The sequence below is a fragment of the Hermetia illucens genome, chromosome 2 (assembly GCF_905115235.1).
Source record: "Hermetia illucens chromosome 2, iHerIll2.2.curated.20191125, whole genome shotgun sequence".
In the NCBI taxonomy this organism is placed as follows: Eukaryota; Metazoa; Arthropoda; class Insecta; order Diptera; family Stratiomyidae; genus Hermetia; species Hermetia illucens.
Genome location: NC_051850.1, coordinates 30726246 through 30744786, shown reverse-complemented (window position 1 = coordinate 30744786; position 18541 = coordinate 30726246). Strand labels below are relative to the sequence as shown.

Genomic DNA, 18541 nt, shown 5'->3' with positions numbered 1-18541 from the left:
ATTTTTGAAGTACTCATTGCGGAACTCAATATCCGCACCCCCGATCCCGAGGCTATGCCGGTTCTACAACGCCCTACAGCTTGAGTTCTTCCTTAGCTTTAAGCGCATGCTAAGCTATTTACTTGCTCCTCCCTTTGTGGACAATATCTAAGTAGGAATTTACTTTCCAAATATTGTCTTAATTAAATGAATAAATAAAGACTATCTTAAGCTTCTGCCAAGAGGTAGGCACGTAGCCAAAAGCAAGACATGCTACAAAAATATTTCTTATCAGTCGCTCTAAGTGCTCTATCATCATCATCATAATCAACGGCGCAACAACCGGTATCCGGTCTAGGCCTGCCTTAATAAGGAACTCCAGACATCCCGGTTTTGTGCCCAGGTCCATTAATTCGATATTCCTAAAAACAGTCTCGCGTCCTCACCTACGCCATCGCTCCATCTCATGCAGGGTCTTCCTCGTCCTCTTTTTCTACCATAGATATTGCCCTTATAGACTTTTCGGGTTGAATCATCCTCATCCATACGGATTAAGTGACCCGCCCACCATAACCTATTGAGCCGGATTTTAACCACAACCTGACGGTCATAGTATCGCTCATAGATTTCGTCGCTATGTAGGGTACGGAATCATCCATCCTCATGTAGGGGGCCAAAAATTCTTCGGAGGATTCTTCCCTCGAACGCGGCCAAGAGTTCGCAATTTTTCTTGCTAAGAACCCAAGTCTCCGAGGAATACATGAGGACTGGTAAGATTATAGCCTTGTACAGCAAGAGCTTTGACCCCATGGGGAGGCGTTGTAAGCTGAAATAGGCTCTGTTGGCTGTCAACAACCTTGGCCGGATTTCATCATCGTAGCTGTTATCGGTTATGATTTTCGACCCTAGATAGGAGAAATTCTCAACGGCCCCAAAGTTGTCTTCTCCTATCTTTATTCTTCCCGTTTGACCACTGCGGTTTGATGTTGTTGGTTGGTTGTTCTTCGGTCCTGAAGGTGCCACCATATATTTTGTCTTGCCTTCATTGATGTGCAACCCAAGATCTCGCACCAATCCTTGCCTGCTCGATCTGGATGAAGGCAGTTGGTACGTCTCGGGTGGTTCTTCTCATGAGGTTGATATCGTCAGCATAGGCCAGTAGTTGGGTGGAATTAAAGAGGATCGTACTTCTTGCATTTACTTCAGCATCACGGATCACTTTCTCGAGGGCCAGGTTAAAGAGGACGCATGATAGGGCATCCCCTTGTTGTTGATGTCAAATGATCTTGAGAGTGATCTTGTTGCTTTTATCTGGTCTCGCACATTGGTCAGGGTCAGCCTAGTCAGTCTTATTAATTTCGTCGGGATACCGAACTTTCTCATGACCGTGTTCAGTTTTACCGTGGCTATGCTATCATAGGCGGCTTTAAAGTCTATGAATAGATGGTGCAACTGTTGTCCATATTCCAACAGTTTTTCCATCGCTTGCCGCAGAGAGAAAATCTGATCTGTTGCTGATTTGCCTCTTTGGTGTGGGCCTAAGTGTTCTATACCCTCCGTTAGTATTGCTGGATAGATGCCATCCATGCCAGGTACTTTGAAGTTTTCAAAGGACAGTATGGCAGCTCTCATCTTTGTATAGGTAACAACCGCTTTCGCAGTGTTCTGTTCACCTTGCAGCATTTGCATGTTGAAGTGGTTGCAAAAACCGTCATCTCTCCCCCTACCACTTCTCCCACCCGTCCTCCGGGATGGTGTACTTCCAGGAGGGTCTGTACTGATTCCAGTCTGGAGCTCTTGAAAGTACCGTCGGATCTCTTAGTTCTTGCATCAACGGCGGATACAGGGGACCATAGGATAAGTACACAGAAACCACTATGATGTTTTTCCTCTTGCCTTTAACTTGGTGTTGTAAGATATCCGCAGCTAGGTCCTAGGTATGAAATAGTCACAGCATGGTTGCTTCTAACAATTTCGACATCATGACGCTGGCTCTCGATCATGTAGACCTTCCATTGTAAACCGTCCTTGCCCCTTTAAAAGATCCAATACCAGTGAATTTGGTACACCAGAAATAAATAAGAGTAGTCTTGCAGCTTTGTAAATCTTGCTGCCAGTATAAAGGAAGGGGTCCTGGCATGTTGCAGGTTGACTTGACCAATTTTTTGTTGTGTAATATACCTTATATTATTATAAAATATGTATATCATATTATAGTTGAGGATTTATGCATTTTCTCAAAAACCAAAAAAATGCTAAGAACATCTTTTAAAATTTATTTTTTTATTTTCTTGGTTAGCTCAATAAACTGGGAAAAATTTGAGCTCCCTTTACGTATAAGTTCCAATCTTTATCTCACTATGTTCACCTATTTCAATGAATGATAGATACTTCTGACTTCTTTTCATTTGCGCCTCACTTGTATTTATTATTTTTCTAAATCCCCTTAGTATCTGATTCAAGCTTTTTTTTCAATATCTTTCACCACTATGCGAATGGAGACATTTAAATGCAAAAACTTTATGAATTTTTTAAATTCTCTCTTCGTGAACTCTAGATTTAAAATGATACAGCAGGCATTATCGATTGACAAGAACGTCTTCACTGGTATTTAACTAACCCGAACTAATCAAGAAAACCAACCCTGCTATTATACTTTCACTTTTAACCTTGCCTTTAATATCTATGGAGGGAGTAAAAAATATCCCCAGCACAACTGGTGCACAATAAAAAAGAAGTAACCAGCATTGTCAACAAATGTCCTTATTCTGCTCTGGATGCAGGCTTACCGTTTATATGTATCTTTAAGATACAGAGAAAGTAACCGTGAAGCTCTAATCTGTTCCTTTTAAAAATATCTTGTCCAATTTTTAATAGATCAATTAGTGTTCATGCAAAACCCGACGTAGATACTCCAATATAGGCTCATATGTAAATCAGTGAAAAAATTAAATTAAACTTCGGGTTTTCAATATTTCTCTTAGAAACCAGCTCTTTATAACAGCAAAAAATTACAATTTCGAAAATTTCTCTTAATTTCTTTCTGCTTGACCAATTTTTTACATTAAAAAAATAACAATTCTTTGCCTGTATTGGATGAATATTTTGCTTCATTTGATATAAACATTGGAATTATTTTAATCTAATCAAAATAAAAGCAAATTTTATTTCAATAAGCTTTACTCATATTTATGGTAATTTAAAAGAAAAAGACCCGGGTGAGAATAATCTGTGGCACTTCTGCATATTCGTTAAATATATACATCTCGATTGCAAATTTATATTAAATTTATAATTCTTGACCCAGAGATAATGATTTGTATTGTGTCAAAGAGAAAGTTTTCCAGAATATTGAGCTCAATTTAAATGCTGTATTACGAAAATATTATTATCTGAGCATTAATATTAATAAATAGCCGTAGGCAAGAGTTCATTGTGAAAATACAAATAGCAGTTGGCTGGCGGATACGAAGGTGTTTGTTACCATAATCGCAGATGATATAAATTTAAGAAAAAAATAAAATACTTATGTATATCGTTCACAATTGTAGGGAAGATGATGCGGTGCACTTCGGCCCTGATTCCATGCCCTGGATGGAACCATACTCGTCTGAAGTTCTGGAAGAGGTTTTGAGTAAACCAATCTGGTTCCCATGTACCCCTTTGTCGGGATTACACAATCGATGCGATTCCTGTTAATTTTCATAAAAATTGCGTCTCCTAGCTTTCCCCGAGAGGCCTTATTAAAATCCACCCAAGCTTTAAGAAATTATACACATGCATATGCCTCTACGTCTCCTAATACCGGTTCTTTCTCTAATGAAGTATGATTGAATTTTTCGAAGAGCAAACCTCAATTGATAGTTAGTTTCTTCGAAATGTCCTTAATGCGCAGACCGCTTTAAATGCGATCTTTGTCGATGCTTATCAAACATCATCATCAACGGCGCAACAACCGGTATCGGGTCTAGGCCTGCCTTAATGAGGAACTCCAGACATCCCGGTTTTGCGCCGAGGTCCACCAATTCGATATCCCTAAAAGCGTCCTCTCCTACGCCAACGGTCCATCTTAGGCAGGGTCTGCCTCGTGTTCTTTTTCTACCATAGATATTGCCTTTATAGACTTTCCGGGCTGGATCATCCTCATTCATACGGATTAAGCGACCCGCCCACCGTAAGCTATTGAGCCGGATTTTATCCACAACCAGACGGTCATGGTATCGCTCATAGATTTCGTCATTGTGTAGGCTACGGAATCGTCCATCCTCATGTAGGGGGAGGATTCTTCTCTCGAACGCAGTCAAGAGTTTGCAATTCTTCTTGCCGCACAGAGAAAATCTGATCTGTTGATGATTTGCCTGGAGTGAAGCCTCTTTGGTATGGACGCTATCCGGCCTAGCAAAATAGTGGAGAATATCTTATAGATGGTACTCAGCAATGTGATACCTCTATAATTGCTGCACTGTGTGATATCTCCCTTTTTATGTATGAAACAGATAATGCCTCGTTGCCAATCGTCAGGCATTGATTCGCTGTCCCATACCTTAAGCACAAGTTGACGAACCACTTGGTGTAACTGGTCGCCTCCATATTTAACCAATTCGACTGTAATTCCATCGGCTCCTGGCGACTTATGATTTTTTAGCCGATGAATTGCACGGACTGTTTCTCCTAAACTTGGTGGTCGCAGTATTTGTCCGTCATATTCGGTTGGCGGGACCTCCAATTCGCCGATGTGCTGGTTGTTCAGTAGCTCATCAAAGTACTCAACCCATCGCTCCAATATGCCCATTCTGTCGGAAATCAGATTTCCCTCTTTGTCTAGGCAGGATGAGCATCGCGGTGTATAAGGCTTCATCCTGCTGACTTGTTGGTAAAACTTCCGCGCCTGGTGCGGTTGCTCCCTGTACTTTTCTTGCTTATCAAAACTGGCCCGAAATCAATGAAATGCAAGTTTACGGAGAAACCTGAATTTCGTACACAGCTTCGATATGGTCCGCGAAGTTTGATGTGCCCAGCACAGGAGTATCCAGAGCGGATGTTAATCTAATCCCTTTGCACTACGCTTTCGCGATGTCACACCCCGTTCGAATTGGGTATTTCCTTCTTCAATGCCAAATCTTTCATATTTCCTATCTTCTATGTATATCCTTGATTATCACACTCAGGACGGCTCTTCTTCTTCGCGATTTTAAAGACCCTATTCTTCATAACACCAAGACTATTCTGTTTGTGTTGCCCTGCTGTTGTAAGTTTGTCGCCTATCCAGCATTAAGTGTGATGAAAATGACATTGAAGCACACTCTTATTGAAAACTAAGATTTTATGGATGCCCTATGTCCATAAAAAAGGGAACAGACATACTGTTCTTCTCAGTTTCACAGGATAACAAGGTAATTGAAAATAACAGGAGCCGTAAGTTCCAGGGAGGGGCTATTCGGGTAGATGACTTTAATTCGTTGAATGCTTTAATAATCGAAGTTTCCTCGTGTTTAGAGGAGCAGTTCATATCCACTTGTTTCAGTTACTAGCCATTTTTCAGCAAGAGATAAGGGCTTCGCCAAATATTCTGCGTCTAAGAATCTTTCCTCTTTTTAAGTTTCTCATTATGGTGGAAGAGAAAACGAATAATTAAAGCTTACGGGCTCTTTTATAATACGACAGAAGCTACCATCGGTAGCAATTAATAATTTTGTCCTCCCTTACATTTATCAGCCCGCCTCGAGGTGTTCGCACTCAGTTAAGTCTTTTGGAAGAAGATCGAGAACTTAGTTCATATCAGAAATAAATACGCTTTCGTTGGCGGTCCAGTACTCATAAAGATTCTCGTGCCGACTCTTTAGAATTCTTGTCTTTCACCAGCCACGAAAGGATTCGCAATGCTGAATGGAACCTGAATAATGGAAGTGACTAGTGCTGAATGGCGGAGCTGAAACTTTCAATGTCTATAAGCAAACGCAAAGAAAACACGCAAACGAAGGTAAACGGTAACTAAATACATACAAACATAATAGTATGTTTCGATATCAGCACTGTCATGTCGCCCACGCCCAGAAGGCAATTCTAAAATTACTGACAGGCGATATGATCGATCTGATGAGAAATTCGTTATCGATGAATGGCTCCGTGGTAAAATATTTTGGTAAATCCCTCACCCTCTTTTAAACTCAAATGAAAACTAAAACTTCTTTCATAAAGTAGTAATCAAGACCTTTCACGTGATAATCAGCTACATATACACATTGAGAAGAACAATCTCCTTTTCTATGTGTAGGGACCTTCGGTCAACTTAATAAGTTTCCCTAAGAATTTTAAGTCAGTGACACATGAAGCAAACTCAATTGAAACATTTACCACAGAAAGCTTTCCTGCACTTTTGGTCCTGGCATTTCCATGCCAATTGGGATCGTTTAGGGTGTGGCATGAGAGAATACTCCGTAGATTTTTCTTGACTCATAGGTTTATTCCATACATGCATCTCCGCTTCAAAACGCGTGCTTAAGGTTCACTCCGTGCTTTTGAACTTCCTTCCGATCATCTGCATATGGTCTTGACTGTGGAGTAGAATCAATATTTGAGTAATATAAAATCATCAAAGCTATCAAGTTGCTGAGTTCCAACTATAAAATATTCTCCGCTATCTTGCTAGGCCGGTTAGCCACATACGCCCAGAAGAAAATCATTGACCCATACCAAAGAGGCTTTACTACAGGCAAATCGGTAACAGATCAGATTTTCTCTCTGCGGCAAACAATGGAAAAACTGTTGGAATATGTACATCAGTTGCACCATCTTTTCATCGACTTTAAAGCTGCCTATGATAACATAGCCAGGGTAAAACTGTACACGGCCATGAGGGAATTCGGTATCCTGACGAAGTTGATAAGACTGACTAGACTGACCCTGACCAATGTGCGAGGCCACATAAAAGCAGCAGGATCACTCTTAAGACCATTCGACATCAACAACGGTCTACGACAAGGGGATGCCTTATCATGCGTCCTCTTTGACCTGGCTTTCGAGAAAGTGATCCGGGATGCTGAGGTAAATGCGAAGGGTACGATTCTCTGTAATTCCACCCAACTACTGGCCTATGCTGATGATATCAACCTCATGAGAAGAACCACCCGAGACGTACCAATTGCCTTCATCCAGATCGAGCAGGCGATGTTTGGCGCGAGATCTTGGGCTACACATCAACGAAAGCAAGACAAAGTATATGGTGGCAACGTCAGCGCCAAAAACCAACCAACCAACATCAAACCGCAGTGGTCAAACGGGAAGAATAAAGATAGAAGACTACAACTTTGAGACCGTTGACAATTTCTCCTATCTAGGGTCGAAAATCACAACCGATAACAGCTACAACGACGAAATCCGGGCACGGTTGTTGGCAGCCAACAGAGCCTATTTTAGCTTACAAAAACTGTTCCGCTCGAAACGTCTCACCATAGGGTCAAAGCTCTTACTGTACAAGACAATGATCTTGCCTGTCCCCATGTATTCCTCGGAGACTTGGGTTCTTAGCAAGAAAAATTGCAAACTCTTGGCCACGTTCGAGAAAAGAATCCTCCGAAGCATTTTTGGCCCCCTACTTGAAGATGGACGATTCCGTAGCCTACATAACGACGAAATCTATGAACGACACCATGACCATCAGGTTGTGTTCCCTTCATCAGCACTCAGCGTAAAATCCCGGCCACTTTGTTCCACAGCTACCAGCACAAAATGGCTGCCTATGGCACGATGATCCACCGCCCTCTAACAATTCCTCTCACAGAGGGGCGGGAAATTCGCCTTCATCCTTCTTTGTACGCAGCTTAAGGGAAAATTTCCAGCTATCACCACGTGGAAATGGTGATAGGCTTTGGTAGAGGAGCTGTTAGTGTTGGTTTAGTGGGCGTTTCATAGACTTTATGCTCCATTATGGGTACTAATCCACGTTTTAGCTGTGGGACTTCGTTTACTATCATAAGATTAGCAGCGCATCCAATGCAAAGTCCCACCATATAGGTGATATGTATATGGCAGCGGAATTTCACCACACAGATGTGCATGAAGCAGTCTACAGCTGACATCATTAACCCAGAGAAGGTTATAGAAAGTGATGGATTGCGAGATTATTTTTGAATCCAAAGATCCTGGAATCTACTCCACATAAAACGAATCAATGAACCAAGAACAATTATTGAATAATAAATATCAAATTCTAACCAGTTAATTTCATAATGCAAACAAGAAAAAACTACTTTGAATTAAACCAACTTTGCCGACGGCCACAAGATAATAAGGAAACAAAGTGAACATCTTTTTGCTGACGTGGTTAGCTACACTGGTGACTCGCCACAGAATTTGATGGAAGTTGATAGCGAGTCCCTGCAAGGTGTTATGCAAGACGCCTATTATATCCAATCTTCTATCTCAATTGGAATTGGAAGGCTAGGATGATTAGGCCAGTGGAACATGGGGAGGTTAAAATCTTCACAAAGGAAGAAAGGGAGGGAAGGAAATCTGACAGTAAGAAGTTCAGACAAACTTGCAAACAATTCTTCATACAGGTGAGAAGCGCAAGCACAGGAGGCGTATATACAAGATAGAATTAACAGGAGGAAATTGGGCAGGGATACACGAACGCAGTCACACAGTCGGTCTTGCTAAGAGGCCTAAAACTACATACATGCGTAAGGAAGAAGAGTCACGGGAGGTGCTTACGTGTGAAGAACGGCTAAGTACACTAAATGAAGGACAACTCTCTTGACCAAATAAGACAAAAGGCAGATGGGCTGCGCGACTGATTGACAACTTAGGGGCCTGGCTGAATCAGAGCATAGTAAGACAGACTATTTCCTTACCCAGATCCTAAGTGGTCATGGAGTTTTTCAGTCTTACCTGAACAAGACTGGGAAGGCATGATCTCCTGATTGTTCATTTGGCAATGGGTTTGTGGTTCAGACGTTTTTTTCCTGTGGAAAGTGGGATGGGATTCGGGGGGATCTCTCTACAGATAACATTGTTGAAGAGATGCTAAGGAGCGCAGACAGGGGGAGCCATGCTATGCATTACATTCGGATTCTTCCCATTATTTGTACTAACAGTTCCCTTCTACTGCCTTAATAAAGGCACCAGGAATTGCAGGCCCTTTGAGGGCCAAATACCGTCCCTTCAATAAGATATATACAACCGTGGCCTGCAAACAAATTGTCAATCCAAGGGTAACTAATAGGTCACTTGCTATAGGTTCGAAGATGGGGTGAGGATGTACTGCAATACAGATGACCACAAAAGCGGGGAATCTCCTACACCTGATTGCATTTACAGCAATTGTTAGTATTGGTTATGCTTTTCAGATTTTCTTCTCCTATGAGAGTTGTTGGCCAGCTATCTCTACAAATTCCATAGAGGTCGTCCTGCACAATAAAGATTTATACAATGCAGTCAAACGCTATATTTAGATTGTGACTTTTTTTCGAAAAAGCTGTGGCATAATACATTGTATTGTCCTAATTAGTTCCAGATTAATATTCTAAAAGAAGAGAGAAGGTAAGTGCTTCGAATTGCGGCTGAGACCAGAATTTCCACCGGTTTGTGCGTCAATCAATTTCACCTACCCTCCTAAAAAACATTATTTGAATAAATGAATTAGTCACATCAAAACATCTCTGAAGGTCAGTGAAGACAGGCCACCAATCAGCTTATCTCTGTTTTCGAAATTCGTATGTTTATATAAGAAAAATTCATAGGTATGCCAATTGGCGCATTTCAAATAATCAAATTACGAAAATCTGAAGCATTATAGGCCACATCGAAGCTGTTTCAAAATATAGGAGATTATACTCTAAATTTTAATTTTATTAAATCTAATTTCTTTGAGCGATTAGGGAGCAGTTACACAAATTTAGAAATACAATTGTTGAAACGATTTAAATTACATGAGAGATTAAATGTTAATGGATTGATAGAGGTTGATCCGGTAGGAAGGAGCTGCAAAAATTTGGTGACCCTAATTAAAAAAATGCGTTATAAAAATAACTAACAAGCTATTGTTATTTTATTTACATCTGCTGTATCCCCCTTTGTTTAAATGCCTGATAACATTTTGTTCTTTAGATGCTACCATCATTAAAGTCCTTAGCCGACAAAATGGTTTACCTCGCTATCGTCGTACCGCAAACAATGAACGTGCTTCAAAAAAAAAACTGGCAGACCCCTCACCTTTCCGTCAGAAAGAAGAAAGATTACAAGGTTCTATAATGAAATCAATATAATAATTGTTCCATTAATGTAACCCCCATTTTATTCTTGAAAAATATAATAAATCAGCGGGAGATAATGATTAATAAAAATATTACTCCGCCCTGGTATGCCTGCAAAATATTGGGAAGGTATAAAAAAGATTGCAAATTGGAAGCATATGCAGTGCAAGAGTAGTCCGCGTCTGGAAGTTAACTAGTCGGTGAAGGAGTCAGGCGCTTGTGATAGTCATGAGGATCCTTTTCGTTTTCCTGGGCGGATTAGCCCTTTCGGCTGGATTTGGACCGAATAGTCGAGGTGATATTTACCGTGGTAAGATATTCAGTATCTTTCAGAATTTTATAAGGAATCCTTTTAAACGTGGATCCTTTGAGATTATTTATGAATATTTTAGCGGAGTCCAAATAAATTTGAAAGAAGTTCTGTCTATAATAGATTACATTTTTGTTGATAAATTATTTTGTATTTAATCTGAGTGCATAATTAAAGCGTTGGGGTCAGTTTAAAATGTTGCTTGTTATCGCTTTTACATTCGTTAATTGGTCACATGAATATATCTCCAAATTGGTGTACCAGCCATAACTTTTGTATGGAATGTTGACAAAACTGGATGCTAAATTGGTATTTTTTAGGAAAAAAGACAATTTTTACGACATGATTGGCTTAGTCAAAATAGTCCTTCATAATAAAGGAATCTTTTTTTTTGCAGGTGGCTATGGCTATAATGATATGACGCTCAATTACCTAGGAATGGGTGAGTAATATAATTTATTTATATTTGATTAAACACTATTTCTTCTATTATCCTACTTCCGCACCGCACCCAACTTATATATTCAGAATTGGGACCCTCATGTCTGCTAGCGAAAATTGAGATTTCTTTTTTTCTCTATCTTCATCCCTCAGTACCTTCCAATTTTTCAGTCCTTTTTTGCTTTGAGACCCCCATCTCTGGATATCCTTCCAATTGACATTTTGTTTTAACATGAATAAGGATGCAACTGAATACTTGATGGGACCTCAAATTGGTCCTCACTTTACACATGAATGCTAACTCTTGGTTCATGTTGGTCAATTTGGCAATGAAGCCTATTTTTTACAATACACATTCCCTTCAAGTATTGGACAGAGCTTTTCTTCGAAAGTTATTTATCCTTTCTCGAAGGTATATATATGCATGGGATTTCGCCCCATCGCACCAAATAATGGTGCGTCGCCCGTATTGCGGCAATAGTGTAGCTGATGAAGCCGTGAGTTTTATGTCCTCGGTCTAATGCCCTGGGTTCCAATTTCAGCCTTTGGTTGGTTCCCCTTTTAAAAAAATACCTACCATAACACATTTCTTCTTGTGGGCAACTCTTTGCTGTGACAATGTTTAACCATAAATTCTTTCGTTATAAATTTATTTACATATTTTACAAGGCTATGATCCTCTTCAATGTGGTCTCCTCCACCATCGATTCACCTCTGGTTCTGGCTCTTAAATTCAAACTCGGCTTTGTTGGCTTTAATAGAGCGGGGTTTTTCTAATAGTCTTCGTCCTTCAGCTCTCCCTACCCATTTAGTTATCCAAATGCCGTCAGTATGTTGAACGTCCACTGTATCTTCCGAAGTTTTATTAATTTAAAGACTTCAGGGTTAGCACATGCGACGATTTGACAGGCCTTATAGAGCAACGTAGTTTTTGGGTCCAAAGATAACTTTCAAATAACCTGTTCCAATGCCAGATTGAAATATAGAGGTGAAAGCCCATCTCCATGTTATAATCTGACGTATGTCTCAAACGCATCTCCCAGGCTATTGTTGACTCTGACCTGCACTGTTGTGTGGAACATTGTCATTCTCTTTAAGGTTTACCAATTTTGCTGGAATTCTCAAGCCAAGCATTACTTTGTACAATACATTTCGATCAGTACTATCATATGCTTACTATCATTGCTTGAAGTTCACGAATATTTTATGGACATCGATGTTGACTTCCCAGCATTTTTCTAGCACGTGTTTGACCATAAATAGCTGGTTCCAGTTCCAAAAATCTCCTTGGTTTTTATTCTGCGAATCTTTGAAATTCGCCATCTATAGATGCTGTAATTGTCAGAGTCACAGTTTGCCCCTCGATATAATCTCATATAGATGCTGGATGGCCATCTTTTGGTGATGAGAACGTGGTTTAGCTGGTTGAAAGTAATACCTTCTGGGGACGCCTCTTGTAAATACGCTTGTATAGAAAGCAGCGATTTTAAAGCGATTTAATAACCAAGTTCTTCCGGTCTTTTGTCTTTAAAGTAATGATTCTTTATCTAACCAGTAAATCACAAGAAATTTCTGGAGATTCAACATGAGAACCTGTCGTGTAGGAATAATCGCACATCTCTACCGAACCAAGGAGTACCATACCCAAGTTGGAAGCGCAACTACACGCTTAAAGCTCGAAGGTCTCTTGTCCGCTTGGACATAATCACATCTCTATGAAACTCCCACTATTAACCGGACTCAATGTATATGCCTCAAGGATTCTCCCGAAAAATATGGAGTTGATTTCTTGTCCAAAGCTACTTCAAATGAGTCCCCATGCAGACTCGGGTCTAATCCTTATGGAGTAGGGCAATTTTCCGAGCTGGTAGGCCTAGGGACCATTGATATGAATATCAAGTGTACATTTGACATAGACTTTTTCTTTCACCTTTTATTGGAAAGACGCTGAGGTTTTCTCTTTCCTATTTTCAGCTCTTTCATGGAATTGAAGTTCTTTATTCTGCAGATCACAGTTGCCCCGATAAGAATATTGCCGCAAATTACTCTCCATAGTCTGTAGAATTCGACTTATCTAGTGATATTTTTAAAGAGGCTGCAAACAACCTTTCGTTCGTATCTTAGGGCTTTAGTATTTCGTCTCATAATGATAGCCCGTTAATCGACAACGCCACAGTCCAATTTGAAACTACGCTTGGAAGCGCGAGAAGGCAATATTGCAGGACCGCACTGGGCATGGATTATTGTTCCGATTTGACTCATTCCCTGCTGAATTGACTGGTGTCCGACACCCAGACTACGTTACAAAATCCACTGTCACCAGTGGAATATTAATCACTCTAACCACTAGGCCATCCGGACATTATGGCTTATTAATGTGTTAAAACAGTTTGGTTTGAAGACTGCAAAAATGGTTTCGCTATTTTTTGATTCCAGTGTTGTGATGTTCATTTAGGATTTCGTCTAGTGCCGAATTCCTTGGTATGTCCTACATCGCTATTAAAATAAACCTTATCCTTCCTCAAGAATTGATGGTGCTAAATCTCAACAAAAAATGATCTAGTTTTCGAAGGATGCCAGAAGTCCTCCCCATTGCCCTTAGGCAATCATCTACTCATGAACCAAGAATCTACGTACAGTTCACATATGGGAACTATTCACAATAATTTTGATTACTTTAATTAACGTCTTCTATCTTGGAATCGAAGCTGCAACCGTCCTAAAGTGCCTTTAACCACAACGTAATCGTCAAAAAGCAACAGCAGTTCGTTATATCATGCTATTTGGCTTTTCCCTTCCACGATTAATTTCCACATTTTATTACCGATAATCAAATCAATGATTGCAAATTTCACTTCCCTTCCAATTGCTGTTACGCCGGCTGGTAGCGGCAAGAAAGATTTGATCCCACTGGAACAGATCCCTTCCTTTCGCTTTTTTTCTGGGAGAACTACATAAAGTGAGATTTCCATGAGGAACTGCTAGAATTGAGGCAACCGAATGGTTGCGGAGAGAATTCTCTGCTTTCTTTGAACATTTCTTTCACATTTCACCTCTTACAGTTCCAACTGTAATCTCCTTAATGCAGAGTTCAGGCCGGCCCCTTTTTATCTGACCTCAACATCTCCCGATAATATTTTTCTGGATTGGTATAACTTTCAGTACATCTTCCAACCTCCCCGGGCTTGGATTTGCAAGTGTGTAATAATAACCAGGACAATGAGGACGATCGGCCAACGTGAATCAATACATATACCTCTCCTCGAGAAACTGTGTAGGTCCAGAGACATTTTTGCGAACTGTTTCATTCTTATTGCCAACTTCAAGTGTTTTTTTCTGCCACTCTCCGATATTCAGTACCCTCTCCGGGTAGACTTATTCTCTTTTTCCCATACAGACAGTGGGCCTCACTCATGACAAGTTCCATTGAGACCATTCGCACAATAGCACTTGGTAACCCGCTTGAGGTTGATCTGCAAGCACTGTGTACCCTTATCGCCGCTAAGTGGTAACTTCACACCGGTGTTGTACCAATAGCAACAACCAACTTCAAGATCATGAACTCTTGACAGCACCTTATAAAGCGCATATCCATTAACAACACCTTGCTCGAACATGTGATGGAGAAGCATGGGCTTAAGGATGTTTGCAGATTTCTGCAGCTTGCACCGCCTCGTGATTGGTGCCACATTGTTCGAGAGTAGAGTCTACATAAAGGCAGTAGAAAACTGACCGACAGTACGAGCAATCAGATCGATCACTTCGCGATCAGTAGTAGATTTAGCAGTTGTTTTTTTTTGGATGTACGTAACAAGAGAGTCGCTGATATCGGCCTCGAAAGGGGTCACCATTTGATAGTCGCTTACGTTGCATCCGCCACTTATCGCTGGTTTGGAGAGTTATGACCCCCAAATTTACATCGACCGATGCAACTGTCGTTTGACAGTGTGAGAGCTATCTTGCTAATTGGACGACAGATACATTGAGTAACCTGCCTGAGAATACCGATGAGAATTGGGCCACCATCAGAAAAGCTTTTTTGTCGAGTACTTCGGAGGTCGTTGGCCACGTCCCGAAGAGGAGTTAAGTATTGGTGGTTTAACTTTAAATACCGTCTCGTAGACTTAACCACACGGTCTTTTTGAGACACGAATTGATTTTGTGACCACACTTAGAACCCCACTGTAACGAGGACAACGATAGCCATGATCTCCCACTCCCAACCTGAAAGTACATGAACCTGGAATTCCCTTGAGACATGTAAATTCAGAGGGCTATCCTGGTTCGCATGGTACCAGTGTACACCTGATAAGGTTTCATGGCCAGGCACGGGTCTGATCGTCGTCCCAACAGCATTGTCGTAGACAGTAGAGGAGCCTCTCTATCCCATTTGCCATGGATGTTTGCATTTGGCTTTGCGCTTGCCCCGAAGCTGAAGGCTTATCATAACGTCTAAGTGATGATAATGACACTAAAACACAGTCTTATTGAAAAATAATGACAAAAATAGCAACAAGAACTAAGAAAATGTGTGGATGCACTAGAAAATCTCATCTCTCATGAACTACATGCAGTTTACGAGCAAAAGAACTAACCCAATCTGCTACCATATGATCAGAGATCCACAGTCCTCAATTTTTGGCTTCGTCTTATTAAGAAATTTGTATAAATGCAGTTGAGTGCCTCCTGAATATTTGACCATAATGTGGGGCTCCTAATCAGTGTTCTCGAAAAGGACTGTAAAGCTATGAAGAAGAAGAAAATTATTTTCCCCAAGAAGCTACCAATTAACTTAAATAAATTTCTCACTTGAGCCACTCTTTTGACTTTCAGACCGCAACGCTATGAACTATGATCAGAATTTGGATCAGGCCATGTTACTTGACAAGAACGTGATGAACCGCGTGGATACCAGTAGAAATATTTTGACGAGGGACCGTTTGAACATCGATCAAATGGGCATGGGTCGGGATTTGAAAATATCCATAATGAGTGAGTATCGACCTTCTCCACTAATGTTCCTACTCAAAAACTCACAATTTTACCCACTAGACGATAAGGACATTTTGCGCAAACAGAAGTTCATTCTCGACATCATGCGAAATGTTTACACAACTTTAATCATGGATGATGTCCGTGATGTGGCCCCAATTGAAGGAGAGATGAATTACAATGTAAGTTTGTTCGTCTTAGATATCCCATGATTACTTATGTTATGATCATCAATTCCTTTCTTATAGAACTACGACCGTGTCATCCCATTCTTCCGCATGTATGGAATGAAAATGTTCCTACCACGTGGCCGTATTTTTGCCGTCAGCGACCGTGTACAACTCCGCCAAGCAGTTCTGCTATTCAATCTTTTCTACTACGCGAAGGACTTCAATATCTTCCAGAGAAACGTCTTGTGGGCACGTAACAATGTCAACGAGGATATGTTCATCTACTCTTTGACTGCAGCTATTTTCCAACGCCGCGATATGATCGGAATCAAACTTCCATCGCATTATGAAGTCATGCCACATAAGTTCCATACAGCCCTAACCATTACCAATGCAGTGAACACGCGAATGGGAAATCTCCAGGATAAAGTTCTTATCGTTAAAAACAACTACACGAGCGACATTACCTTGATGAATGATGAAGCTAAGCTCGCATACTTTACTGAAGATATTGGCTTGAATCTCTACCACTATTACTTGTTCCTCCAGTATCCTTACTGGTTGGGAGGCGAAGAGTTCGGACTGTACAAACAGATGCGTGGAGAAGGATACCTGCTATTGATTCAACAAATATTGGCTAGATACAACATGGAGCGTCTATCTCATGGAATGGGTCCTATTAAGGATATATCGCTTAATATTCCTTTGAAGAACGGCTACAATTCCTTCTTGAGGCATTACAACGGACTAGGATATTCTGTTAGAAAGAATTACTATGATGTTTACACCACTGGCGACTACTATCTAATATCTCGGGTTAAGGATTACGAACGCAGAATTCGGGATGCTATCGATAAAGGCTATGTTATTGGAAAGGACGGTAGCAAAATAGATTTATATGGCAAAAATGGAATTGATCTCCTTGGAAATATAATCCAATCAAACAAGGATTCGGTCAACGATCGCTTCTATGGAGGTTTAGTACGACTGATGCGCAAGCTGATCGGCGGGGGCTATGTTAAAAATGTCGACCACAACAATGTCCTGCCAAGCGTCATGGAATACTACGAAACCGCTCTACGTGATCCTGCTACATATCAAGTGTACAAACGCGTCTTGAAACTTCTATATCAATACAAAAACACTTTGCGGCCCTACACTACCGAAGATTTGCTTGTGAAAGGTGTTCGCATCATGGATATCCGTACTACAAAATTAGTGACCTACTGTGATCAATTCGACGTTGATGTCTCCACGATTGTTGACCATAACATCCGCACCCAGACGAAGGATACTAACGTTGACAACGTCGTGGGAGATAAATTGGTATTCGCCCGTCATACCCGTCTCAATCACAAACCCTTTGCCATTAACCTCGATGTAACATCCGATCGTGCACAAAAGGTAGTTGTCCGTCTCTTCATTGGACCGAAATACGATCAATTTGGAAAGAAGATCCAATTGAAGGACAATCGCGATAACTTCATGGAATTAGATAAATTCGTATTTGATTTACCAGCAGGACGCGTGACTATCAAGCGTGATTCTCGCGATTTCAACTACGTTGTTCGTGATCGCACTACATATGTGGACCTCTACAAGAATATCGTTCTCAACAAGGATCTTAATAAGCTTCTTGATCTCAACATTGTCGAATCTCACTGTGGATTCCCTGATCGTCTTCTATTGCCACGTGGCTGGGTTGGTGGCATGCCACTGCAAATTTTCGCTATTATCACTCGCGCCACAAACTTCGGCAAAGGACCCACCATTTTGACAAAATGCGGAAGAAACACCCAATTGTTCCATGTTGATGACTTCAAACTCGGCTTCCCATTCGATCGTTACATCGATGAAACTGAATTCTACACAACAAATATGTTGTTCAAGGACATCCTCATCTACCATGAGGGAATGGATACCAATATTGGAATGAACGACTATAATGGAATGCGTGATATCACCGATACAATGGGTAATCTGAACCCTGGGCTTGACGTAGCAACGATACAAAATATAGGTGGAGGCCGAATGATGCAAGATATGATGGGGGACCGAATGATGCGCCTTTAAATTTTATACAGTTTTATTAAAATTAAATTTGTAATATCATTTTTTAAAAAAATATACAGAATTTAGCAGCTCAATATGTTTGCCTTTTTATCATAGGAGTCTGCAGTCTCTTTAGAGATCATAATTGAAGAATGAAAGCTTCAAAATGGTATCTTCAATCGATTCGTGAATTCCTTTTCTCTTACTTATCTCGATAAAGTGCATTTTTGGCAATAGTTCCGGTGAGAAATCAATTACTAACTTCTTAATTGGGCGACTTTTACCAGCTTGTTTTCATGCAGGGCTTTAACAAAATTGTATTCCATGCGACCTCTCCAATGCCG

General features: G+C 40.7%; 1 protein-coding gene across 1 annotated transcript; it reads left to right on the top strand.

Moving 5' to 3' along the window:
• The first annotated feature begins 10382 nt into the window (after positions 1–10382).
• Positions 10383–18292, top strand: LOC119648206 (larval serum protein 1 gamma chain-like). Its single transcript, XM_038049810.1, has 5 exons — positions 10383–10542; positions 10940–10984; positions 15817–15975; positions 16036–16157; positions 16224–18292. Exons 1-5 carry the CDS (start codon positions 10461–10463, stop codon positions 18216–18218), a joined length of 2403 nt encoding a protein of 800 aa, XP_037905738.1. The 5' UTR covers positions 10383–10460; the 3' UTR covers positions 18219–18292.
• The last annotated feature ends 249 nt before the right edge of the window (positions 18293–18541 follow it).

Bases quoted from the DNA above. Each gene is read 5' to 3' on its own strand.
- LOC119648206 (XM_038049810.1), top strand. From the start codon at position 10,461: ATGAGGATCCTTTTCGTTTTCCTGGGCGGATTAGCCCTTTCGGCTGGA. The intron at 10,985-15,816 runs GTGAGTAATATA...TTTGACTTTCAG, and splicing joins GCTCAATTACCTAGGAATGG to ACCGCAACGCTATGAACTAT. The intron at 16,158-16,223 runs GTAAGTTTGTTC...CCTTTCTTATAG, and splicing joins AAGGAGAGATGAATTACAAT to AACTACGACCGTGTCATCCC.